Below are 27,748 nucleotides of genomic sequence, written 5' to 3' on the forward strand. Positions count from 1 at the left end.
GAGGATAAATTTCTAAAAGTAAAACATCCCAGAGTTGGGAAATTTCCAAGGCTGACCTGTGTAAATGATTAACCAAGGACAAAAACACTGACAAAGGAGGTCTCGGGAGAGTAAAGAACTCATCTGCTGTGGGATGGACTGAAGGGCAGGTGCCACGATTTATCTGTTTGCTCACAGGGAATAAAAAAGTCCTCTCATATTTTTAACCCTGAAATAACAACCTCATTTTAGTTCTGAGAATGAATGGTTATGTTTAACACTTGACAGTGTAAGTTTATTTGAGGTTGAAGCCTGTTCCAGGCCTGTGATGGGAAAGTAGACATGGAAGTTCACTTCTCTTTTTCTCCACCTCCATCCTTCTCATTCCTTACACTCTGTAGGATGCGTGGAGCTCCTCCAGCATTAACACAGGGAAAGGAGAAGCTACCAGCAGGAGCAGCATTAGGAAAAAAGAACCTAATGGGCACCATGGTGTGCTCCTGTTGCTTCCTCTGATTATGGAGATGTATGAGCAGGCTGCTTGGCCATCTCTTTCACAATACCCCTAGAGATGTCTCACAGCCAGCTGGCACCTTGAGACTCCCCTGGGACCTTGTTTCCCAATGGGAGCATCTCATTGCCTGCAGGCCGCTGTCCTCCAGATAGCCCTTTTTAGAAGGTAGGGTTACACCTTGTTCTCCTGCTTGGTCTACATTAGACCAAGGCCACCTCACCCACCCTCACCCTTTAGATTTCTCCAGCCTGAATCAGGCACCTGTCCACTGTGCCTCAAACTCCCAGGGTCACCTAACAAAGTTTCTGAGTAGCTTCCTTGAAGCTCGTTTAGCTAAGCTTGAAGTGAGGAGAAGCCTTTCCTACCTTTCCCCATATTTACCAAACTGACAACTTCTTTCAAAAAATACTTTGCCTCATTTTTATTGTTTTGCCAGATGAATTCCTAACCTTCTCTTACAGAGCCTGGAGGCAGATGGCAGTGATTGCTCCCCTGCACCCGCTTTGTGCTCCTGCATTAGTGTGGCTGCCCCTTTCTTTGGAACTGAAAGCCTTCTTCATTTACTTCCTGTTCTGCCTTCTGTTTAAGCCTTACATGAAACTAAAACAAAAGGGAATGAGAGAGAGGAGGGAGATAGAAAAAGAAGGGATGAAGAAGAAGCCATTCCATTTCGGCATTATTGTAGAGATGCGACCTCAGGAAATAGTTTTCTTATTAACAGATCCAAATCAGTTGACACAATCATTTGACTAATCTACTCTCCATATTAATTCACTCATTTTTTCTGCTGTTCATTAAAATATAGCAACATATTATGAAGTTGTCACCTATTATATGAACATAGCTAGAAAGGTGGACCCCCAATTAAATTGCATCTAAATATTAAGTTAATGCTACAGTAAAATAGCTTGTGTAGAAGATCACTTCACACATGAACATTTTTTGTAATAGATATTAAAAAAGACCAGACAAACTTTCTATTTCTGGTTCCCAGGCCGAGACTATGAAAAGGAGAAAGTCTGCAAGGAGCTTGCCCATCTGGGAAAGGATGACTTCAGAACTCTGTAAGTGTGCAGGACTCACGCAACTCCGGTTCTCGACCTTGAACAAAAGTAAAGGCAACCATCCTCCATTCAGTGCAGAGGTAGAGCTGATGTCTGAGAAGGCAAAGGGACAGAGTTCCGGGTCCTTTGCTGGCAGAGTCAGGCAAGGCGGGGACATCCACCAATTCCCATGTATTTACGATTACTATGGAATAATAACTTGGCACCAGTAAATCTATGAAGGAGCTTAAAGAGAATGACTAAGGGATCGTTTCCTTTGGTAAATTGTGATAGTACATTATAGGACTCTGGTAAACCAAGGTAATAAGGTACACAACGAGATTTTTACAGGAGACTTAAAACAGTTACTGGACTAGTTTGATGGAAACTCCAAGTCCAATTTCTACTGCTTGCAAGATAAACTTTCCTAGAACAAAAACTACTTTTTAAATTCAACCTCATTTTTAATTAGCCAAATAAAAATGTATGTGTATGAAGTATACCATTTAGAAATTGACTACTCCTCATACTTTAATATGTGCAAAACTATGAAAGTTCAAATATAATGAATACTATAATTGATTTTCCTCTCAGGTCACTAGTGCTCTATAGTAGGAAGTTTTCCAGCGGCACCTTTGAGCAGGTCAGCCAGCTTGTACAGGAAGTTGTCGCCTTGACAGAAGAGTGCTGTGCCGAAGGAGCCGACCCCGACTGCTATGACAACCGGGTGAGTGTGCACAGCCGTTGTCCCTACGGTGGCCCCGAGCAGAAACGCACAGAAGCTTCACTGCCACTTCTCAGAGAAGCTTAGAGAGCAACTCCACTTCCTCCAAATTTAGAAAAAACATAAAGCCTAAAAGTGCTGAGAGGTGATGGAAGGGACGATGAAGAATTCACTTCTGTGATTCATTCATCATGTTACTTTCCTTCCTTGGCGGGATGGGTCTTTAGAAATTTTACCTTAGAAAGAAGACCAATTTACAAAAAAAATAAGGACACGGACCTTAAATTACTTTTACACACATAAATGACAAAGTAACTTTTTCATGATGAAAATGCTATTTCTAATCTTTTTTGCTTTATGATGCCAATATCTCTTCTACAGTTTTATCTCAAGTGTCAAATTTTTCCAAAATGAACACTGTCACTACAATCCCTTGGGCAATGCTTTGTCCGCACACATGCATCAGTGTGGTAGTGCTGAGGCCGGAAATCACAGTGCACTAGTGGTCTTCAGCCTGTGCCATTCTTGAAAATATGTCTTGAAACTCAGAGGAAAATTGATTTTCACACCTCTTTGACCTACTGAATCAAAGTTCTGGGTTGTGTAACCTTGGCATCGCTTATTCAAGGGATAACTGTGATGCAAAAGCATGCTCTGGAGCAACTAGGCAAAGAGTTGTAGGCCGGAATAGTGAAGTATCAGCAGTCTGCTCATTCAATAAGGGGAGGAGAGGTGGTCCTCATCCCTGTCGAGGCAACCTCAGCCAAAAGCAGTGGGGGCCGGCCCTGGAACCACAAGGGTATGGATGCTCCTATCACCTTCATAGAGCTCATGTCCCCATGGACAGACACAGGGCAAGGGGCTGAAATTCTAGTGGCTGCAGTCAGATGTAGTCTATTTGTTATAAAGGATCTATTGTTTGGTCTACTCTGAAGGGAGTCTTCTCTCACCATAAATAAGACCTGTACTTGCCTCTAATGTAATTGTGCACGTTTTCATATTGACAAACCATTTCACAGACACTTCTGCATGACCACTTTATTACTAATGAGAATTGTTATATTACATACTAAGATGTTATGCCAAAAGTATAAATAAAAGGTAAAATAAAAGACAGATGATAGGAAGTAGGGAGTTTGGTCTTTCTCAGGGAGGAAGGGGGTCAAGAGATGGAGGGAGACGGGGAGAGGAAGGACAGAGAGGAGACAGAAATGAGGGTATGCTAGGCACATGTACCAACTTCCCATAATGTAAACATCAGGCACTTCAGACACGTACCAGTGAAAAAAAGAGCTGATGCTAGATGGAGAACTACAAGGGAAGCAACTTGCATAATCTGTGAGTTTCCCTTTTTTCTCCTTGCGGTCCAGACCTCAGCCTTGTCCGCCAGGTCCTGTGATAGCGACTCTCCTTTCCCCGTGCACGAAGGCATTCCCGAGTGCTGTGCCACGGAGGGCCTGGAGCGGAAGCTCTGCATGGCCGCCCTGAGCCACCAGCCGAAGGAGTTCCCCACCTACGTGGAGCCAACGAATGACGAAATCTGTGAGGCATTCAGTAAAGATCCGAGGACATTCGCTGACCAGTAAGCTGTGCTTGTTTTAAGCAGATATTAGGTTATAAACTTTCTGCACTGAGTCTCATCTACCTCCCCACTCTGAGCAGCACCGCTTCAGCGGCAACCTGCGCAGCTACCAGCGGTGGGACCTGGGCTCTGTCCCGAGGCGGTGCATCTTCCTGTCAGCCCCGATCGCGAATGCCTCTCTCAGCCAGAAATGAGCTGTCCCGGACTCCCGCCACGGGCTCAGTTCTATCACCTAAGCAGAAGCCGCTGGATCCCCTGTTCCCGTGATATGTATATATATATTCAAACATTTAAGAGCCCCTACTGGGATTCCTCTCCGGCAGGGATCCTTGCAGACCCCAAATGGTGAAACAACTCTTTCTATGCACACTTCAAATATTTACTTTGTGTTAAAGCCTAAGAAACGCAGTTTCTTTCCTTCACTCCTATGTATCTCCAATAACAGCTATAAACTTGATGCAGGAACTACAAAAGTGAGCGTGTAACTTTGACCTTCTCATTATTTAACATACGTGAGGAGCCAGATTAGAATCTGATTATGTTATTCTGAGTCTAAATATGGACAAAAATGGGGAAAAGTCAATGTATGATAGCAGGAAAATACTAAATACGTATACAGATATTAAAAAAATCAAAAGCAATGTCATTCAAATTGGATTTTTTATAAAAGTTATAAATTAGTTTATCCACTCCTATAAATCTTCTTAGAGGAATTTTTCCAAGATTTCAGAATCTCTTTTAGCTCATAAGAACTTATATTATTAAAAATTAAAATGATTTCTCCCAACAAACACGTAAATTTAAAGATAGCTGTTTTCTAGGATAATCAACTGAGATACGTACTAAACAGTCCATCCACTGACTGCGATCATTGTAATTAACTCAACAAGCAGCTTAATAAGTAGCTGCTTGGGTGATGGGTGATGGACTTGTCTAGATACCAAGAGAAAAAAGGAAAAATGACTCCTCCCTCAGGTAGATCACATGGGAATCAAAGAACCTACGTTTTTTTTAAAAAAAAAAAAATACATTGATTAAACAGGATGAGTACGATGGTTCTTTCTGTAAATTCCTAGTGGTTTTTTTTTTTTTTTTTTTTTTTTGGTTTTTGGTTTTTCTCCGGTACCGGGAACCGAACTCACGACCTTGCGCTTGCCACCTAGTGGTTTTTGGTCATTAAAGCTATAAACTTGTATCATCACTCCATCAAAATACTTATGAAGTGTTAGGTTTTGTTTTTCTACGAAATTTTTAACTGATCCTGTTTTTCTCCCACAGATTTTTGTATGAATACTCCAGTAATTATGGACAGGTTCCACTACTACTTTTAGTTGGTTACGCAAAGAGTTATCTCTCTATGGTCGGGTCCTGCTGCACCTCCCCAAGTCCAACCCTGTGCTTTGTGAAAGAAGTAGGTTCCATTCATTACCTATGTTCTATGTTTTTTCTTCATATAATTTTGCAATTAATAAAATTTCAAAAATGCCTCCATTAGGGTTTCATTAATTGAGAAATAAATATGCCAGTTCTAGAAAGGAGGTATCAATAAGTCCATTTAGTCAGTGCTCGGTTTTCTATTCATCAAAAATGTAATGAAATTAAAATCTATTTTTACTGTTTGTATACATTGTTTTTACTGAGTCTTGAATATCTAATGAGAGTCTTGCTTATTCTCTAGAGACTCCAGATTAGACACTTATCACTCCTGACCAGTATGTCCAATCGGTTCTGCTCACAATATGCTGTCTATGGAAAGGAGAAATCAAGGATCAGGTAAAAACTAAGCACAATGAGGTTTAGAAGTTTGGTTGTGTACCGTCTATCATATTAGTGTTCTCTAACACAATGTTTCTAAAAGACAATATAGAACAGAGTCTACCACAGAACTGCTCAAATACTCACTGACACTTTCTCTAGTGCTTCCTTCTGTTTATCTTTTACATTGAGATTGTGTATTTGGCAAATAGAGCATAAGAATTATAACATAAAATCACCACATATACTACTTAATTAATCATTACTTGATACTTGCATTAGTGACAAAGAATTTACTCCAAAGAAATACCATCTTTCTCAAGTGGGAAGAGGATCAAGAGATGGAGGGAGATAGAGGATGAGGAGAGAAGGAATGGAAAAAGGAATTTAGATGTACGTGTTCCGGCTTCCCACAAAGAATGTAAACATGACATATTGTAAACATGTACAAATAAAAAAAGCAATATAAGTTGCATTGAACCAATGTTAATGTACAAATTACTGCTGCCATATTTTTGATAAGAAAAAATTGTAGATTTCCTAAATAGGCATAGGATAAAAAATGTCCCAATTATGTACATAAATATAAAAGAATACCACAGTTTGCCTTAATTGTATAATAAAAGAGTACTTAGTGAAAAATGCAAAGCACGGCTCTAGAAAAGCAAAGAGAAAATACAATAAATGGAAAACATCTCGTGCCTGTGGTTTTGGGGAAGACTTAATACTATTAGAATATCCATACTAAAAACAATCTGCTGACCTAGTGGAATTTCTGTCAAAAACATAAAACATGTTTTGTCAAACAGAAAAATATGTTAGTTTCTATTATTATAACAAATATCTGAAATAATCAACTTATAAAGGCAAAGGGCTTCTTTCAAATTACAATTCTAGGGGTTTCCATCTGTGACTGGTTGGCCCTGTGGCGTTGGGGCTGGGAGGCCATAGCATGGTAGGAGCACACGGCAAAGCAGGAGAAACAAGAGAAAGAGGGCTGGGGTTTAATTACCCCCTTGGTGGGTGTGTCCCCAATAACCTACAGTCCTCTCTGTAGGCCTCATCTCTTAAGGATCCCACCACCTCCCAATACCGGGACTCTGGGACATTGCAGATTCAAGGTCTAGCACCATCTTAAAACTAAAAGGCACTCTTAAGGTACACCAAAGAGTCAAAGTAATTTTGGAAAAGAGTAAAATTGGGATCTTAAAACCTCTTGATACCAAAACATACTAGAAGGAAGCAGCACTCAAGATGTGTGATGCTGACATGAGGTCAGATAAATAGACCAAAGAAATAGAAAATAGAGCCCAGGCATAAAACATTTTCATATTTGAACAACAAGAGTACTGAAACTACTTGATGGGGAAAAGTTTCTTCAAAAAGTGATGTGAGAAAACTGGATATCCATGCGCAGATAAAAGAAGCTGTGCCCCAGCATTACACCATATGCAAAGTGAACTCAACAAGGAATTGAAGAGCTGAATGTAAGACCTAAAACTATAAAACTAGAAGATAACGTAGAGGGACATTTTCTCAGGGTGCTGGATGTGGCAATGATTCTTTGGATGTGACACCAGTGTGCTCAAGAAAAGCAAGGAAAAGGGAGCCACATTAAATATTAAACTTCTGCCTAAAGGACATAATCAGCACAGAGGAAAGGAAAGGCAAGGGGTGACTGAAATACATGGTGAAAATTTACATTTTTAAAGTGTATTACAGTAGAAGATGCATTGCTGTTTAGCCTCTCAAAATACTCCCCTTTCTAGGAACACACCTATCGCATTGTTCTTGCCACATTCTAGAGCAGGCATGGAAGTGCTCTTTCTTAAGTCTTTTTAAGGTGTAATCACAAATACACTGCACGCTGCCACTGAGAGGCATCTAAGGACAGGCAGACTCACAAACACATAAGCGTATGTCTCATGCACCTTATGCACTGCATCAAGCATCCTGAGATGTCTGGCTCTTCCCCAAAGTCAAAGCGACCACAAAAGGTAAGTGATTTAAATTAACTCAGGCACCGAGGCAGCCAAGACAGCATAGCTAAAGACAGAAGAGGACTTCCAGGTCTGCTTCAGGAAGTGCCAAGAATGACAAGTGTATCTGGAGTGAAGGGGAGGAGACTTCTGAAGGGGATTCATGTCAATATGTCTTTTACTGTAATACTTACATAATTTAAACCCTCATCCTATGTTTTGATCACTATGCGTATTTATATTCCCATGCTCATTGTAGCAGTATTCACAATGGCCAAGAGATGGATGCAACCAAAATGTATTTTGACAAGTGAAATGATAAAGAAAAAAACCTATATGTTACAATATTTTGTAGTCTTCAAACAGGTAATAACATCACATGCCACAACATGGATGAACCTTGAAAATGTGATGCTATGTGAAATAAGCCAGTTAATAAAAGACAGAAACTGTACAATGGCACTCATATAATGTACCTAAATTAGTTAAAATTATAAAAAGTAGATAGCTCATTGCCAGAAACTGGGGGTAGGAACAGAAGAATCAGTGTTTAATGGAATACAGCTTTGCAAGACAAAAATGTAGAGTTCCATTGCATTGCAGTGTAAATACACATAACACTTTTGCACTCTACACATTAAAATTGGGGAGAATGGTAAATTTAAGGTTGTTTTTTTTCCAACCACAATTCTTGAAAAAGAATATTTAATGATATTTTGAAGTATTAAGAATATTAATGTAGAAAAATATTTAATATTCTTGATATAGTGAGAAAAAAGAAAACATGAGAATAGTATAGCGCAATATCACTTACACATATAAATCTTATAAAATATGAGTATTTCATAACATCAACATTTATCAACGCTTCAGTGTAGGGCTGCAGCTTTTTTATCACTTCTTTTAGCTATGTAGTAGTTTCTATGTGAATTTATAAACACAATATAGGCATCATAACTAGAAAGGCATGACTGTGTTTTTCCCCTTCTACAATTGTTCATTTTTGCTCCATTTTTATGAGGCCATGTGTGCAGTACACAGTGTGTGTACTCCTTGCGTGGAGCTGGTGCCTGTATGCAGCACATCTCGATTCCTCTCCCACCCCTTCCCTCCATCTTCTGATCCCCTTCCCATCTGAGAAAGATTTATCTCCCTAGTTCTGAATACTTACACTTTCTTCATTGCTGTTTTGGATTCAACATTTTAAAGGCGGGCTTCAATTATGTAGATCTGGCCAGAAGAGAAATTGCATCTGAGTTCTGAAAATATGAAAACATTCATTTGGAATGACTTGATTCTGAATGTGTGGTTTCCGTACACAGACTCTATCACGTGGCAGATGCACTCCATACTTTGAAACTGCATTATTCAACTAGGTAGTGTGGTAATGAAACCAAGAACATGGAGAATGTGGGTATGTTAACAAATTCATTTTTAACTCCAGCTATCTCATAAAATTAGCCCAAAAAGTGCCTACTGCTGATTTGGAGGATGTTTTGCCACTAGCTGGAGACATCACCACAATGCTCTCTAAATGCTGTGAGTCCACCTCTGAGGACTGCATGGCCAAAGAGGTAAGGTGTAAGCCCTGAGCACTGCCGTGTGCAGTACCGGGTACATACTCCAACTGGCACACAAGCTTCTGAGCTGCTCTTCACATGCATTATCTTCTTAACTCTATAAAGAAAGATTAACAAGGTTCAATAGTCCAGATCTGTATAACTTTTAAGTGACAGGATCAACATATAAAGACATAATTAACTGATTCCCAAACTCTTACTCTACCTGCACTGTACAGTACAGTATTCATTAGCCACACACAATTAGTTAAATTTAATAATTCAAATTGAATATATATATTTAGATTGAATATAATTTAAAACTCAGTTCTTCACTCATGCTAGCCACATTTCAAATGCATAATAGTACTGTAGTGCAGAAATAGATCATTTCATTATTATGCCAAGTCCTATTAGTACTGAAACCGTTATACTATTAGATCCTATTAATGTTTCTACTACACTTTTTATAATTTGATGGGCAGCTCAAATGTTTTCACTATTTTTAATTTGTATAACTTTCTCAAGTAGATACCAGTTGAACTAATTGCTTTACATGAAGGTCAGTCTTCAAGATCTTGTTAGCCCGCTTAGTAATAGATGGCTTGTGTTGTCTGGGTTTTTCCATCAAAAATGTGTGACTGTGTTAATGGATATTTTTATAATGATATACAAGTTTAACTAGGACTCCGTTACATATCTCTATTACATGTGTCTTCATTTATGTCTACGGATATTCCATATTTTTACTTAATTAAGAATATTCACATTGATTTTTATAAATATGCTTCTAGGACTTATAAGATTAAGTCTTGCTTTTCATAAGGCTACCAAGGAAACTAACAAGGCACAAATTCACTGTTCCTTTTGTAGCTGCCTGAATTCACAGTAACAGTCTGTGACAAATTATCCAAGAAGAATTCTAAGTTTGAAGAATGTTGTCAAGAAGAAACGCCCTTGGGCATTTTTACGTGCATATACTTCATGCCAGCTGCCCCATCACCAGAGCTGCCAGCCATCGAGTTGCCCACGAATACAGAAGTGTGTGGGCAAAAAAACACCAAGGCCTTGGATCAGTAAGTAGGGGTGCTCTGGGATGTGCTTCTGTTCTACCCTGACTTGGACAAAACTTGGCTGAGGGAAGGTATGCTATTCATATGTTTTTTATGGACTTAAAGTATTTGTTAATTGATTTAAAATTGCTCAGAATTTAAAAACTGAATAGTCTGTTTTAAATGAAGAACAATCAAGTTTAATAGAAAGATTTTTATATGGAGAAACAAACTTGGGGTTCCAGATTCTGCCTCTCTGATTACTGGGCATGTGTAGTGAAAGAAGTGAGCTGATCTTTCTAAGCTCCAATCTCTTCTCACTTCACTTGAAAATGATAATATTGCCTTAGTGCACAGGTTGCCAATAGGACTTTCATGTAGAAATGCAAATGAAAGGAAGTTTGAGCTTCTTATACAATAAAATTCCCCATTTATTAAATATAGTATGACAAAAATATTTATCACATATTTAACTGGTTTTATAATATTACTTGTAATTCACTACCTCTAAGTATAAAAAGAATTTGAATTTGAAGAAATGATAAATCTTTATTTTGTTTTACCTTACTATAAAAAGAACTATAAGGCAAATATGCCATGGGTGGCATATACTATGAACACTCACTCAGTATACATAATCAGCATAAACATATTTCACAAATAGATTGGTAAAGAACTTTAGGGTATCAATTCCCAATATCAGAATTTAGATACTAATGGAACTTTAATTTACATTTTTCTTATAAATATTGTTTTCATAAGTGCATAGCAAACAGTTGGATAAGACATGATAAAGAAATTTATACAAACTTTATTTTTACACAAAAGTTGTGTAAAGTACCCACTCAATGTTGCCTATAGGATCAATTATATTACAAAGTACAGTTCCATGGGAGTTGAAGATGTGTTTATGTATTATATATTATATATGTATATATTACATGTAGAGCAGATTATGTATATGTATTATATTTACTTATATTATGTAATATATTAATATATACTTCAAAATATTAGCAACAGATTTTAATGAAATTATTATAAAATCTAAAGCTTGTAGATATTGAGTCAGTTTTGGCTAAATCTCTTAATTAAGATGCACAAGGGGGGGCTGGGGATTTAGCTCAGCGGCAAAGCGCCTGCCTGGCAAGCGCAAGGTCATGAGTTCGGTTCCTGGTACCGGAGGAAAAAAAAAAAAAGAGGCACAGGGGAAAAAAAAAAGATGCACAAGGGCTCTGCCTTTGTCATAAGTGTGTCCTGTTTCAGAACATAAACACATACACACACACCTACATATGCCTCAAAGAGTACTATCTATTTTCTTTTCTCTCTTGTTCAAGGTATACATTTGAACTAAGCAGAAGAACCCCTATTCCAGAAGTATTCCTCAGCAAAATACTGGAGCCAACCCTGAAAGGCCTTAATGAATGCTGTGACTCTGAAGACTCTTCCGCCTGCTTTACTGACAAGGTACAATGCTCGAGAGTTTCTTTTTCAACCACATCAGTCCAGGGTTGGTAAACTGCAGCTCATGGGCTACTACAACTTTTGCATGACCTCAGGATCAGAAGAGAAAAAAATTGTATGTCTTAATTAATGTGAAAAAACTAGCAAAAGTAAATAACTAATTCATGGCACATGAAAATTTAATGAAATTCAAAATGTTCATTGTAAAGTTTCAGTGGAATTCAGCCATCCTCACTGTGTATACATTGTTCAGGACTACTTTTGTCGAGGGGAGTAGTTATAATGGAGAATACATATGGTCTACAAAGGGTTAAATATTGACTATCTGGCCTTATACAGAAAATGCTTCCCAATGCCTGGTGTGGATGAAATATGGAATTCTGAGTCAGCAGCCTCATGGGACAGTGTTTCAAGACAAAGGATTTTGTCATGAGATTATTATTTTTTAACAGGGTTCTCAACTGAAGAAGAAATTATTTTCTTTCATTAAGAAAGGACAAGAATTATGTGCAGATTATTCAGAAAACACATTTACTGAATACAAGAAAAAGTAAGAGGCTTCTTCTGGTCACATTCTCTAAATGCGGCATTAATATTTGTCTAGTACTATACTATGGTTTTATGGTAATTGAAAGTCTAGGATATGGAAGCTGGGGATAAGCTCAGCAGCACAAGTGCCTGCCTGGCAAGCCCAAGGTCCTGAGTTTGATTCCTGGCACCAAAAAAAAAAAAAGTGTAGGATATGCTACATGAACAATAAAATGAAGAGTTGGAATTAAGGAGTTTTTAAAAGTAAAATCTAACACCAGTATAAGGAGCAGCTGTGCTCTTTTCCCAGGAAAAACATTCCCTGTGTCAAGTGAGCGGCCAGTCTCAACAAAAATCACACTAGCAAGTAGTTTCTTGCCCTGAAGTTATCTGTGGATATTGGTACACGTATTAAGGAGCTATAAAACTGACTTCATCACAGAAAAGAAGATCCAAACTTTTGATCTGTTGCTGTGTCAGTCATCAGCAGCATGTGCTCCTTATAGACTAGAAATGCAAATGTGAAAAACCTGCAATCTTGTACAGTAGTCATTTTCCCCAGTTAAGGAGGAGAAAGTATTTGTTATGGATAGATGTTAACAGTAAAATAATAAGCCTTAGTAATGACAGAGGAGGTACTGGATTCTTGGGAAAAGTCCCCACTTGGAAAGACCATGTCATTCTCAACTTTATTTTGTAAATATCCCAGATGCATTTCCAATCATTTTGAACCAGTAAGCACAAACAGAACGTCCACAAAGATCTCCCTAGAGAATTCTAAAAGTACGACATATTCAATGACTTCCACCAACTGTACCTTAGTCAAACTCCAAAAGAAAAGAAACCAATGTGAGCCTTAAGATTGAAATGGTGATTTCTCAGTTATCGGAAGTGTTCAATGGCATAATCTCAAAAGAACATTATGGAGATGTCAAGAAGATAATTCAAAATTAAGTGTCTGTTAAAGGTTTCAAGTTCCAGGGTTGTATGAAGTCAACTGAGAAATCATCTTATCATCTCAATTCCAGATGAACATGGAGGAGGCCTGACACTTGGGCTAAGAAATTAGAGAAGATTGAGACTATTGAGTTTAGGTGTCTGAAATTCCCTCCACCCTCTATTTATCTCTCCCATCTTCTACTTGCCTTCTGGTCAGCCTTGCCTCCCATCCCCAACTAGAACCTACTGTTTCAATAAAGCTTTCGTGGACAAACTAGGCTCCCCATAGGCTCCTGTCTCTTCCCTGCACCCACCTTGCCTTGCCCAACTCCAGGTAAACGTGGGTCTCTTCTACTTCTCATTGGTCATTTCTGAGCAGGCAGGAGCATCTTTTTTTTTTTTTTTTTTTTTTTTTTTTTTGGGGGGTTTTTCTCCGGTACCAGTACCGGGAACCGAACTCACGACCTTGCACTTGCCAGGCAGGCGCTTTGCCGCTGAGCTAAATCCCCAGCCCCCGGCAAGAGCATCTTAAAGAAGGTCACAAAACCAAGCTGAATTGTCCATTTTGAGAGGAGAGGCACCAAAATCACAGATATTCAAATCAAAATAATCAAGTGTTGTCACATGCTATCACTATTTTGAATGTGAGACAGTTAGCCAATGAACAGCTAAAAACAAGGGCCAAAGTGCCTGGCTCCTGCTTCAGTGTTTTCTAGCATAAGGGGTTGAGAAGAGGCAAACTGAGAGGGGAAATATGGGAGGAAAGGAAACACATAAAGATACAGGAGGTCTTGTGAAGGAAATGTCCTTTAAGGAACTTGAAAGCCAAAACCAGAGATGGAATGAAAGGTCAGAGGAAATAGAAGAGAAAATCATTCATGTTGAAATAATAGCCAAACAACAATGGAATGATTGGAGTTCAGTTTCAGCAGCAATTTATATGTTTACTTTCATGGTCTTGAAAGAGGCATAGATTTTTCTTTCTAATCTCAATATCACCAAAACTCATTCAACAACTACAGAAAAATGGCATTTATGATACCTACAAGTATTTCTATTTTTTTATTGTACAAGATTTGAATTGGATGTCACTTTGCCTTAAGAATGTTTATAAGACATATCTAGAAAACCTTACCTAAACATGGTGTTTCAGATTGGCAGCGCGACTAAGAACAAAACTCCCCGATGCCACGCCCACGGAACTGGCTGGCCTGGTGGACGAACGCTCGGACTTTGCCTCCAAGTGCTGCTCCATAAATTCGCCACCTCGCTACTGTGATGCACAGGTGAGAAAGCATAACTCTCTACTTATCCTTGAAGAAGACGGAAAGAGTCTGTGCGCTCAGATTCACTCAGTTCTGTCTTGTTACTGAAATATTATGACAGTGCTCTCACAACTTTGGTGTCTTACCAGTGAGAGTAAGAAAACAACTGTTGCCATATTATGTTCGCTTAAAAGCAAATTTATGAAGGTAGCTACAAGCTTAGAAAATTTTATGTTTTAAGAAACAAAAAGGTTTATGAATACAGGCAGCAAAGTGTGTTTTTCAGACCAGAGCCTGTACATATACATGCACGTTTATGTAGTCATACACACATACACACTTATGGGCAGGCAAATTCATAAAAAAGATACTTTATAAAAATGGTGTCATGTCTTTTATTTTACCAATCAAATTATTAAATTTCATTTTGTTTTAATATGAAACCAGAAAAAAAAATGTAACTGAAAAATTTCTAAAGGTTACAAAAACGTTTCTTTACCATAATAGTTATTTTCTGAAGTTAGAGGATTTACTATTAAATGTTAGTCTTTTTAACCATGAATATTTCTTTCAGACACTATCAGTGGCTCTCAATTCTGACAGACAAAGATATTAGAACTCTTAGATATGAATCTTCCAACTTTCTTCCCCACTTCTCTCAATTATTGTTAACTCTTCAGGTCATCTTTCTTTAAATGATGTTCCTTCTCTTCTTCCCTCTTCTCCTTCCCATTCCTCTTCCTCTGTCCTTTCTTCCTCCTCTCTTTCTTAAATATATTTGCATAGTTTCTACATCATGTGTTTTTTACTCTGTACAATCATGAGCTTTGTGTCATAATAGATAAATTCGTATTTCCCTACTCATGGCATCCAAGCCTTTTTGGTTCTCTCCTGTAAGCCGGAGTGAGATTGCCTCTTCGGGTCCCTCCAACTCTTTGTGGACTGCTGGCCAGCAGAGCCCCATTCAGGCCATGTGGGCCACGGTGACAGCCCTCGGCTCTCCCTAACTTCTGAGATTTGTGAGAGTCTTACATTATACTCTCGTCCTCCAAGGCAGTTACCAATTTCACTTTATGAAAATAAGTTTTGTATGCCTTTTTCAGAAATAGCCCACATATTTTTCATTTTATCTGTTACTCTCTATTAATTGCTTGCATTATTTAGTAGAGCCCAAAGGTAAGGGCAACGCTATATATCATTTTACCCCACTGGAGATAGGAGTCATAATTCCAAGAACTTCATGGCCTTAGCCACATCATTTATGGAATATGGAGGCTCTGATAAGAACAACTCTACACCATGCCACAATCTTTCTTCCTTGTTTAACTCTGAAGCTCATATTAAGTTGTACCCCTTTCCCACTCTGCTGGCTGAAGTTGAGGTGTTTTGTGTTTGTTTTTTCTTTTGTTTTGTTTTATTGTTTGGGGGGGGGTTAAACCAATTGAATTTATTATTTTCTTCTTTTTTTATTTTATAAACAAATAAAACAAATTTTCATTACCAAATAATGAGAATAATAATAGTTATTACACTATGTATCATTACCTTCAAAGTAGTCACTAAGAAACATAAAGCACTGCTACTGATCTTAGTTGTCCTGTGCTGGGAAGGACCTTACTGAAACAAAATACTTGACACTCAAAGTTAAAGGAGGACAGTTTTATTTACCTCACATTCTGTAGAGGTTTCAGTACACAGTTGGCTGTCTCCAAGGCAGGGTAGCATGAGAGAGGGCCATTGCAAGGATAAACAGTTCATGATGGGCAGAAGGTAGAAAAGCAGCAATGTAACAAGCAACAAGCAATGACACTAGCCCTCTTTCTGTCTCATATTTTATCTAGGCTACCTGCACTTGAGCAGGTAACACTCACATCCAGGGTAGACCTTTCCATTATCCACTCCCAGATCTAAGCCAAACCAATCAGTAGACTACTATAGTAATCACAGACCTTTGATCCCAGTATCATACACTTAATCCCAGCATCACAAACTCTAGATTTGGCCACCTCTGAAAAGCCTCATCTATGACCGCATGAGGCCTTGAGGGACATCTAGACACAAACCATAATAATTAATGATCTCCTTTCCCTCATCCCAGTTGTTCTAGGAGAAAAGAAAGAAAGAAAGAAAGAAAGAAAGAAAGAAAGAAAGAAAGAAAGAAAGAAAGAAAAAAGAAAGAAAGAAAGAAAGAAAGAAAGAAAGAAAGAAAGAAAGAAAGAAAGAAAGAGAAAAGAAAGAGAGAGAGAGAGAGGAAGGAAGGAGGAAAATATACATATATACACAGAATAGCTAAGATAATTATACTGCTGATTTCTATAGGTTTATTGAAAGTACTAACAGTTAATGCCTACATTTTTTGACCAATTTCGTGTGCTTATATCTGTTAATATGAACATCTAATTTGAAGACAACAATAGGCAACATAACAACCATTGCTGAATTCCTAGCATCTTGTTTTGAGAAGTTCTGTATCATTTCTAATATTTTTAAATATTTTTATGCTCTTTAAAATAAAAAATAGTAAAAAAGTAATGATTTATGATCTATATTTTACTTTTTAGATTTGTTTGTCTTTATAGAAAAATAACTGTACTGTGAAGGTCATCACTAGGATCTTAGCCTAATGATTTAATACCAATTATAAGTCACTTTCTATAAATATTTATTTAGAATGTATATGAATTTTTGCTCATTAAACTATGAAAGAAAAAAAGGATGGTTTCTTCTATAGCATATTTGAAAATATCCAAGAAATTGATGTAAGAGAATCACAAAAGTATAAATGTTCGAAGAAAACTATTAAAATTATCGAGTGTAATTTCTCACCCAGTTCATTCCTTTCAGAGCCTACTCAGTCCCCATTTAAATACTTGTAGTCAACTTATTTTTTCTGGATTTAGAAATTGCCTATTTCACTGCAAGTAGCTTTGTGAAAAGTTTTCCATAAATTAAGCATGATAATCCCTTCATAATTTCCATCAAATGTACATTGGATTTCTCTAAAATGGAAAATGATTGGTCTGTTCTCAGTAGCAGTTCTTTTATATTTGAAGTGACTTTATAGAAATTATGCTATGAAAAGTACTTTGTAAAAAGCCTTACAATATAAGTATAAATTCTCTTAATATTTTAAAGAAATTTTGTTTTGCTTTTTATTGTATTGCACCTAAAAAACAAAAATTTTAATCAGCTTGACAAATACAGCTGCATAGCATTCTTTTCTTTTTAACTTCCCTTAAGGATCTCCTGAGGGATGATTTCTCTCCTGATTTTTACATTTACCTTCTAGTCTCTATTTGATTCATGTCTTTGACTTGCTTGTCAGTGTATTTTCCATTATAACATATTGTCATTGTAAAACACTTTTAGTTTCAACTGCAGTGATGAGGTGACAGATTTCTATTTTCTTGTTTTGTCACCAGCAAACTTATACTAGTGCAGCTAAGTAGCCCATCATTCAATAATTGCTAAAGAAGAGGTAGATCAATAGGCTTGTTAAGACTCTTGTACATAACTGATGATTTACAGCCCCAGAGACTTGATGCTGTGCTGTTTCTGTAGCCTTCTATGGGAAGGAACACCTGTCATGTCATGTCATGTCATGGAACACCTGATAGAACAGCGTTCACCTTATTTCCCAACAGTTAATGTGGCTATTTGTCCTATTTACCCTACATTCAGAGCAAAACATACTAGGTCTCCTTGTTCTATATTTGCATGACTTTTTTGTGTGTAAATGAATGCCTACCCACTCCTTTCACTCTTATATCCAGAGATCGAGCTCTGCTTGCTTTTCTACATGTACTTGACACAACTACTGAAGGGTAGCAAAAGGGCCCAAAGTAGAGTTTCACTAGGAGGAAATCCAGCCACCATCATCCTAATCAACATGATTGAGAAATAAGACAACTAGCGATATTTCCTTTGGCTTTATCATGGCACTGTCACAATGGGCTCACATGTTTCTGCCATAGAGGCCCATTACCTGAAAGACAACAGGTAGTTTCAAAGTTTCTCTCTCCACCGTCACACAGACAGGACATCCTGATACACTCTTCTGAGAGCTCATTACTGAATCTGCTCTGGGATGTGACTAAGAGAGATTTAGTCAACACCAAACATGACTGTCCAAAGTCTGTAGAGAGCTGCAGTTACAAGCTGCAGTTCAGCACTAGAGTTTTGAAAGCAGACGGATGCAAACAGCCAGGGGGAGCTCGGTGGACAGAGTGCGGACTCCACCCTCAGGGTGGACTGTCACGTTGCTTCCCTTCTGAACCCTCTCGGGAGATGGAGAAGGCATGATGTGTCGAGCAGAACAGTAACAGCCTTACACAGGCACATATTTATAGAATAATCTGGAACAACCCTGAACGTTAAGTACCATTTAATAGACAGGCAGAATGTGATTTACAGAGGTTATAGGATGATAGGAAAATCCTAGGCTCATTATACACATTAGCCTGTTCCGCTCATTCCACACTGTCGAGGTCTTCAATCCTCACTGAGCTAATTAGTACAAAAGTGAAATCTTGACAGCAAAAGACTAACTATTGGCTGAAAACCAAATACTGTTATTAAAATCACAAAACATATACCAAGTTAAAAGCATCACTCTGAATTTCACTGACCTCCATTCCCTGTAATCATTCTCCATTCATTGTAGTGTCTACTTTTGCATTAACAATTTCTTTTCACTGGTTCTGTCCAGTTTGTATTAAAGTTGCTTTTCTTATCTCAAAAATATATAAATGACAGACAAACAAACTATGGACACTTCTCTAGCTATTTTTCTTTTCTTCTCTCCTTATGAGATCCTGGAAACCCACAGAGTATCCCTGCCTCATTATACCTCCTGGAAGTTATCCAGTCCTGTGCAGTCTGGCTTCTGATGTTACCACACCACTCCCATCATGGTCGCGCCAGTAGTCTCCTTCTTGATAAATCCAACAAACCTTGCTCAGACCTTGTCAGACTTCTCTGCAAAACACTGGATTTGCAGAACCTTCTCTTCCTTTCTGAATCAATTTCTTTGGCATCTGTGGTATATTTTCTGCTTTTTCTCACAAGTTTTTTCCTGTCTTGTTTTGACATTTTCCTCTTCCTGTATCTACCCATTAAACTTCTGTATTTCAGAGTTTTTTCCTTGGTCCTTTCCAACCCCAAGGTATTTCCCTGAGGGTTCTCTCCTGCACACGTGCCTCTATGCTACAGCTCTGTGTCCAGCCAGGTCTTCTTCCCTCAGTGCCAGCATCTTCTCAGGATCTCCCTGAGGCTCTGTCATCACATGAGATCTCATCTCATAAGAAATTCAACTCAGCCAGGCAGGGTAACAAATGCCTAAAATCTCAGCACCTCGGAGACTGAGGCAGGAGGATCCCTTCAGATCTGAAGCCAGCTTGGGCTACATAGTGATTTCAAGGCCAGCCTGAAATATATACAGAGACCCTGTCTCAAAACACAAAACAAACAAAGTTCAAAGTCAATGTAACCAAAATCTTTTTTCCAAAATTTTCTTTCATGTTTCCTAAATTTATTAATATCATCATAATTTTCTGAAAATAAAATCTTAGTGATGATTTATCCTTCTTTTTTTCCACACATATCCAATCACATTCTAAGTCCTATCAACTCTAACTTAATATTTCTCAATATTCTACCTGCCTTTTTCAACATTTTTAGTGCCTAACTTTAGGAAATCTTTCACCGGGACCACAGCTTCCCAGGAGGTATTATATTTGTAGTCTGTCCCCAGGGCTTCATACTCAACTCCATCTCCACACTCAGCCAAGATAATCCCTGTAAAATATAAAATAATTCACATGTTCCCCCCATACCTTTCCATTGCTTCCAAACTGAAGGCCAAATTTCCCCCAGTCAAGGGTGTAGAACCCTTGATTTCTTCTGCAGCCTGACCGCCTAGTGTGTGTCTTGCACTTCCTGCTGGGTTCTCCAGGTTGCCTTGCAGTTCCCAAACATTAAACTTGCTCTCATCTCAAGGTCTCTGTGCAGAAAGACTCATCCCAGCTTCCCCATCCTGCAACAGACATCAGGATACTGTTCAAGCACCATCTCATCCAGGAATCCCTCCCTGGCAGACTCTTCCTCTAACACATAACACTGGATGTACACCTCCTAATTAACATTTATTAAATTCTTCTTTTTTGGTCTATTTTTCCAAGAAGACTATAAACTCTTTTTTTTATTTTAAAGAGAGTAATAAATGAGAAACAAATAAACAAAAAAATAGAACAGTAGCAGCGTACCAGTATCACAAACATAAACAAATCAAAGCAAGAACATTCAAAGTGATACAGAGTCTCAGGACAAAATAATATGAATCAACAGTGGTTGTTACATTACATATCACTATCCTCATGTACATTGCTCAGATTACCAGATGTAAGAATGGAAGCTTGCTCAAACCATTAAAGGTTATAAGAAAATAATTCTTCAATAAAACAGTAAAGATAATACGGAGTTTCACTAGACAAGATGGTAGGAGTTCGCCATTGTAATTCCATTGCATATTGTTACCTTCAAATCAGTTGCTCAGACCACCAGACAGAAGCATGCAAAATCGATCAGAACATAAAAAATTTTAATCATTAACTGTTCATTTCAATACACTATCAGACATCAGTAATAGTTATCGCAGCTATTCGTATATATATTTATATTTTGCATTCCTTCTTTCTTTTTTCTTTTTTCCCTCATCTCATTCATTCCTTCTTTTGAGCAATTTCTTTCCCTTTCCTATCATCTATTGTACATTTTGAGTTTTATCTAGTCTTTCAGGTTCCTACACCAAGGAGACAATATGTTTACCCATCTGGGTCCAATTTATTTCACTTATGAGTATGGTCTCTAGTTGCATCCATTTACCTACAAAAGCCTCGAGATTATCTTTTTAAATAGCTGAGTAATCATTGTATAAAAATACCACATCTTTTTTTATCCATTCCTCAGTGGATGGACATCTGGGTTGCTTCCAAGATTTAGCTATAACAAATTATGCTGCTATAAACATGGGTGCACATATATCGCTGGGGTATGATGTCTTTAATAAGATGGTAAACTCTTTAAGGCAGGGAATAATATAAAGCTAAATAAATGTGAAGCACAACCAATAAAAACTATAGCATGAAATTGCATTTTGACAACACTCTTCTTCTAAGCTAGCTTTCAGTATGAGGTATACCTTCTCTCTGATCTTCTAGCCTGCAAATAAAGGACCTTTTGAATTATATATTACATTGTTTTTGTTATCAGATTGATGCCGAAATGAAGGATAGTCTGCAGTCATAAAGCACATGGGTCATCGTAGGTAAGTACAATTTTAAAATACAGTACCAAAGAATCCAGCATTGCACAATGTATTTTAAAATCCGAGTGGGAAGTAGAGTTTATTCAAATTACTTGTCCTATTTATCGTCTATTGAAAATTATTTTATACTTGAGAATACTAATCATCTAGAAAAGGTAAAGAGCTTTGAGTGCACACATCCACTTCCTGACACATTTACAGGTAAGTCCGGAGTTATAGGTCCCCATCCTGGTGCTACATCCATCGTAAGTTTGCAGCTAAGATGACATAGTGATCACTACAGGGATCCTGACGTCCCTCAGTAGGAAACAATATGAAAACGGGAACGACTGAGTCTTAAAAATAATACAGCATGCTGCTCAGGGGGGAAAGATATTCTTCTTCAAATTAAAACAGCACTGTTGGAGTATGACCACGCCAGCCTCTTTCAGATATTACACTTTATTCATGTAACAATGCCTGATGAAGATATTAAGAACATAGTTTATTTAGACATAATTTCATACATTAAACTCCAGGTGACCTTAACTCTCATTTCAACCAAAATATTTTCTCTCCAGAACGGATTAAATTCATTTTAAAGAATGACATTTGAGATATATTTAAATGATGCAAACAGTGGATTGAGGTTACCTCAGATCTCAATTGAACCGAGGCTTTTTAATGTCATCAAATTTTTGTTTCATTTGTTTTGTTCTATGTTGTCCAAAGTGTGGAACTACATGCCCTCTAATCCATTGACTAATGGAACTAAGTCATTTCACCATATTCTGCTTTTCTACTATCAATTTTTTAATTGTTTAAAACAATAAAAATGAAAGTACTTAGAAACAGTAAAAGGTGACTGAGTGGTCAAGGAAACTCATTTCTGGATTCATCCAGTCTTGATTAGAACCCCAGTCCAATTACCTATCTTTGTAAATTTAAACCTGTTATCTCTATTGTCCAAATTTCAATTCCCATCTCTGCAAAGTAAAAATTTTGATATCTACCTCAGTGCTGTTAAAATGATTGAAATGATGTATATAATGTCTAAAAATTAGTAACAAATATTAGCAATAATACTGGCAAATTGTTGCCACTGATTTTTCTACTACTAACATCTCCCATCTGTACCCTCCAGGCACCAAGCTTTTGACACCAGGCCTTTGTGGGTATCCGATATCCAAACTGCTACAAAGGCCTCATTATGCTATTGGTATAATGGTATAATTTGCTCTGGCAATAATTCTTGTGGTTCATAGTCATTACTTTTATCTGTATAAAATTTTTTCAACTGTTTTCCCTGGGTTAGTCTGTATTTTTCTCTAGATTTTAAGAAATCCCTCAGTTTCTGCATCATCCAGTTATTTGGCCACTCAAATACATTTTGATCATCTGAATACAAGCTCAAAAGTCATTCACAAATTTCTTCCTTAGATTTCAGCAAAATGCTTTGGCTTTTTTGAGCTCAATTTTATTCTTTGCCTGTTAATCATAATCTCAATCTGCAAAACTAAAGGCCTACCAGTACTCTATTATATAACAATTACATGGTTTTACAAAACAAGATTATATCTTTTTCACAAATTATAAGATTGCTCTATTTAATATCCAGAAGTAATGATACAGCCTAAACTGTTGTTTAGGCTTCTAAAATGCAACCAGAAGATTATAGTTCCAGGGATTCAGAGAGAATTTTGTTGCCATATTGAACAACTCCAGATTCATTCAGTTACCTATAGCTTTGCCCCAAAACAATATGATCCCAGTAGTGGGGTGCTCTGAACCCAAGTTCTGATTTAATGACTAAATATCAAGTACTTTTCCCACCGAGTAAACTTCCCATCATATTTTAAATTACTCTAGAAAATATCCACTTTCTTCTATGATTTTTCTCTGACTATAACAGAAAAGCTTGCTGCTGGCTGCAGAGGCACATTGTTTAGTGAAGCTGTTCCTAAACAGTTTAGCTAACTTTGGGGGGCCATGTATTTCTTAATAAAAACCTACCAATCTCTAGGGAGAGACCTGAGCAGCTTGCAGAAAGTGGAATCCTTTTGTCTCTAGGTATTCTAATCCATAGGTAAACATCCAATTCATGCCTTACAGTCAACAGTAACATGATTCTTCACAAAAGTTATTGCCAACTTGAGTTGTCATCTTGACAGTTTTGGGGCCCTGAATCAATTATTTTCTTCAAGACTTCAAGCCCCCAAATTGGATTGGGGCCATATTTGCACACCCCACTGAGAGGAAATTACTGTGTCTCACAGTGTCAGGTAATCTTTTCTCCTTCAGCTCTGGAAACATGTTTTTAGTGTCCCCTGGATTGCTGATGGATAAAGGAGTTTCCTAACTTGGTCAAATCAAGCTGGGAGTAAAACATTTTAGATACAAGCGTCACGCCCAGCACAGAGAGCTCATGCTGGGGGAGAAATAGATGGCAGGCTGAGAGAGTACCGTGTTGGTATCTCTGATTTCACCCTTATTCCAAGGCATAAACTTACTGCAGACAATGAAAAATGGAATTTTTGTCCACATGCAAACAAGACTCTGATTGTTTTGAAAGACAGAAAAAAATAAGGGGCAAAACATATACCATAATACAAAGTAGAACAATTTGATTTTTAAAGCTTCATACTCATCAATGTTTTACCAAAACAAAAACTACTGAACAATTTTCTCAGTTCCAGGAGCAGGAACTGTAGCAGTCAGCTTTTCATCACTGTAACATAATACCTGAGATAATCAGCTTATGAAGAAAAGGCTGTGTATTTGCTGACACTTTTAGAGGTTCTCATCCATGACCGAGCAGACCCACTGCTGTCTGCCCCAATGGAGGAGCTGGAGAGCAGTAGTGAGGAAGGTGAGCAGGGCAAACACTTTGCCTTAGGACCACGGAGAAAAAGGAGAGGCTGGTGTCCCACAGTCTCACATCCAGTGACCAAAGGACCTTCCATTAACCACAACTCTCATATTCTACCCTCTCGCAATTATGCCCACCTACCGACCAAGATTTTAACAACATGGGTCTTTTGGACATTCAACATCCAAACTATAGCAGGAGCCTCATTATACCTTTCATTGCCTTTTGTGTCCTGCAGTGACTGTCCACTCTCATAAAGCAGAAAGTCAGACACATTGTTAGTTCAAAGAAGAAAAACAAGACACTGGATATGTTCCTTTGTATAAACAGAAGCAATGACTTCTTTTCCTTTAGTATTGGGAATTTCTTACCTTCTTCTTCTGGACCCATAAAGTGGACCATGTGGATATATGGATCATGCTAGCCAGGTTTATCTTTATCATAAACATAAAAACAGCATGATGTTGTGTACCTCTTATGACCAGGGTTATGGTTGATGGCTTTAGCTATTTCCTAATTTACCATTCATTTCCATCCTTGTAGACCTAGCCCTGGAACAACCATGGAATGAGCTCTGATGGCCAATCCAAAGCATCCATGGAGACCCTAGAATACTCTCTACCTTTTCCTGCTACACTGTCTTCATAGAATGGTCACCATGATGATTTGCTACGGAAATAAATTGAAATATAATAAAAACAATAAATACATCTAAGAATGACGGTCTTGAGAACTGTTCATGCTTCTTTCACAAAGATGTAATGGGAGGCAGCCTGAACCTCACCACCCTGTTTGTTACTAGATCTTTGCTTTTCCTCTTAGAGACAACCTTTATTATCCACTATATAATTTCCAACACTGAACTCCATCTCCTGATTGCTTCTCAGGTTTAGTGGGTGCCATTATGCAAAAGATAGCCTTCACCACAAACTCCCTGGGATAACGCCCCGCTTAAGAGCAAAACAAAACACCCCTTGAGACTCCCCTCTTGCTTCCAGCTGCAGGTTGCATTGATTAGGTATTATCCACCTCATAAAAACAAAAGCTTTGTGGCCTAATTGAGCTTTTGTTTACTTGCCTGCTTGCTTGCTTGCTTATTTTTGCTAGACTCCTGAGAACAATTTACTGAGACAAAGTTATAAATATAATTTTTCAGCTTACTTCAATTTAAAATATATGAAATATGTATGATTTTCTGTGTACCTTCTTTGCCCAGGAAAAATGAAAGCACTCTAACTTTGAAAGAAAGATCATATTTTCAAAATAAATATCTCTTAAACCAATACAAGCCAAGGAAAATCTTTGAAATGCAGAGTTGACTGCACCAGAGAATTTTAATTCACCTCATGAAAGATGTAGAATTATATAGTAGAGATGAAACATATTTCTTGGAAAACATTAGACAAAATCATCTCTCTCACTTAGCAGTATTCTAAGTCCCATCAAGAAGTGTTTCATTCACTAAACCAAGATCAGGTGCCCCATCATTAGCTAGAAAATAAAATGCATATTCCTTCACAGTTTCTATGGTAGCAGATGCAGTCCTACCTCCCACAAATATTTTGAAATGGAAAACTAACCTCGAATTCAGAAACCCTCCAGTTGCATGAAGTCACAAAGCAACAAAGTATCCACTACATAATTAGGCAGCATTTTTAGATATTTTAAAAACATCTGCAAATATTACCTTACTGAAGCTTATAACAACTCTGAGAAATAGATAACATTTATAAAATATGAGAAGACAAATTTCAAAAAAGTAGCTCAGTGGTTTAAACTCATAGCATTATCAAAGCACAGAATTGAAATTTCTGTTCAATTCCAGCCTTCTCTGGAGGATTAACAGGCATACGTGAATCAAATTAGTTTTTGAAACATAGTACATTTCTCACTTCAAGAGTCAAAACTGCAAGTCTATATCTGGTAATCTGAGCAACTACTTTGAAGATAACAATATGCAATAGAATAACCATTGTTAATTCCTAACATCTTCTTTGGAAATTCTACATCATTTTTATTGTTCTTTAAATTCTTTTTAAATTAAAAATAGTTGATCTCCAACCATCCCATCTATAATACAGAAAAAGAGCCAAAAGTCATTGTATATAATTCATCATACCTCAGATTCACCTAGCCACTACACCCTTTTGTTATTAATACCCAGAATAGGGCTGGGGATTTAGCTCAGCGGCAAAAGCGCCTGCCTGGCAAGCGCAAGGTCGTGAGTTCGGTTCCCGGTACCGGAGAAAAACCAAAAAAAAAAAAAAAAAAAATACCCAGAATAATTGCTCTGTGAAATTAATTTGGAAACTTCTGCTTTGCTTTTATTTGAGAAATTTACAAATCACTCGTGAAGTACTGAAAACTAATCCCATCTGGTCAAACATTTCTACCCTTCATCCTGTAAAACTGGATGTTTCAGTCTGGCACTAGGTAGCCAATAAATTTTAGAAGATTTCCTGGAGTAATGTTTTCACAGTTCCATTGAATACATAGTAATACCTTGGCTCAAAAATGCTTCTGTTTGAGAACAGTTCAGTTCACCAGCAGAAGCACTTGGCAAATATTTGGTTCTGCTCACAAATTCTGCATAAGATGAGTAACACCAAATGGTCATCTACCCCACATGAACATGAATGCAGCCATCTTCCTCAGAATCTTGGAATGAATTACATTTATGAACCGAGATAACACAGTATTCTGCAACAAGTTTGGAAAACATTTCACCATTTTTCCTTAAATTAAGAATCATTAATCCAAATATTCTGTCATTTTAGTATGAGTTTATTTTTATTACATATGTAGTTACATATATATATATATATACATATACATATAATTATGCCCTTATTTTCCCATTTCATAGAATGCAGAGATCTTTTGATACTATATCATCAAACACGTTTGATATTTTCAGTTCTTTATATGTTCTAGATATTAGTCCTTTGTCTGAGGAGCAATTTACTAAAATATTTTCCTATTTGTAGGTGGGTTGTCTTTTCGCTCTTTGGGTAATTTTTTTTTTTTTTTTGCTGTGCAAAAAATAATAAGATGAGATCACAATTTTTTAATTTTAATAAGATGAGATCACAATTTTAATAAGATGAGATCACAATTCTTTTTAGTATTTCCTATGCAATCTGGGTTTTGTTCATGAAGTCTCTGTCTTCAAGTGTTCTACCTATTTTCT

The 27,748-nt window shown here is 37.4% G+C and overlaps 1 protein-coding gene across 2 annotated transcripts in view; it reads left to right on the plus strand.

Moving 5' to 3' along the window:
- The window catches only part of Gc (group-specific component (vitamin D binding protein)), a 38,936-nt gene extending 13,656 nt beyond the window's left edge, over positions 1–25,280 (plus strand). The window contains exons 2-13 of one of the 2 annotated variants that reach the window (XM_005392770.2): positions 1,488–1,557; positions 2,131–2,263; positions 3,631–3,842; positions 5,121–5,253; positions 5,521–5,615; positions 9,021–9,150; positions 10,009–10,211; positions 11,528–11,657; positions 12,107–12,204; positions 14,275–14,407; positions 21,656–21,710; positions 25,102–25,280. In XM_005392770.2, the coding sequence (XP_005392827.1) occupies positions 1,488–1,557; positions 2,131–2,263; positions 3,631–3,842; positions 5,121–5,253; positions 5,521–5,615; positions 9,021–9,150; positions 10,009–10,211; positions 11,528–11,657; positions 12,107–12,204; positions 14,275–14,407; positions 21,656–21,691 (1,373 nt within the window). In that variant the 3' untranslated portion in view covers positions 21,692–21,710; positions 25,102–25,280. The remainder of the gene's footprint in view (positions 1–1,487; positions 1,558–2,130; positions 2,264–3,630; positions 3,843–5,120; positions 5,254–5,520; positions 5,616–9,020; positions 9,151–10,008; positions 10,212–11,527; positions 11,658–12,106; positions 12,205–14,274; positions 14,408–21,655; positions 21,711–25,101) is intronic. The other variant, XR_262404.2, reaches the window with a different exon arrangement.
- The last annotated feature ends 2,468 nt before the right edge of the window (positions 25,281–27,748 follow it).

The sequence above is a fragment of the Chinchilla lanigera genome, unplaced genomic scaffold, assembly GCF_000276665.1.
Source record: "Chinchilla lanigera isolate Chin_1 unplaced genomic scaffold, ChiLan1.0 scaffold00046, whole genome shotgun sequence".
NCBI lineage: Eukaryota > Metazoa > Chordata > Mammalia > Rodentia > Chinchillidae > Chinchilla > Chinchilla lanigera.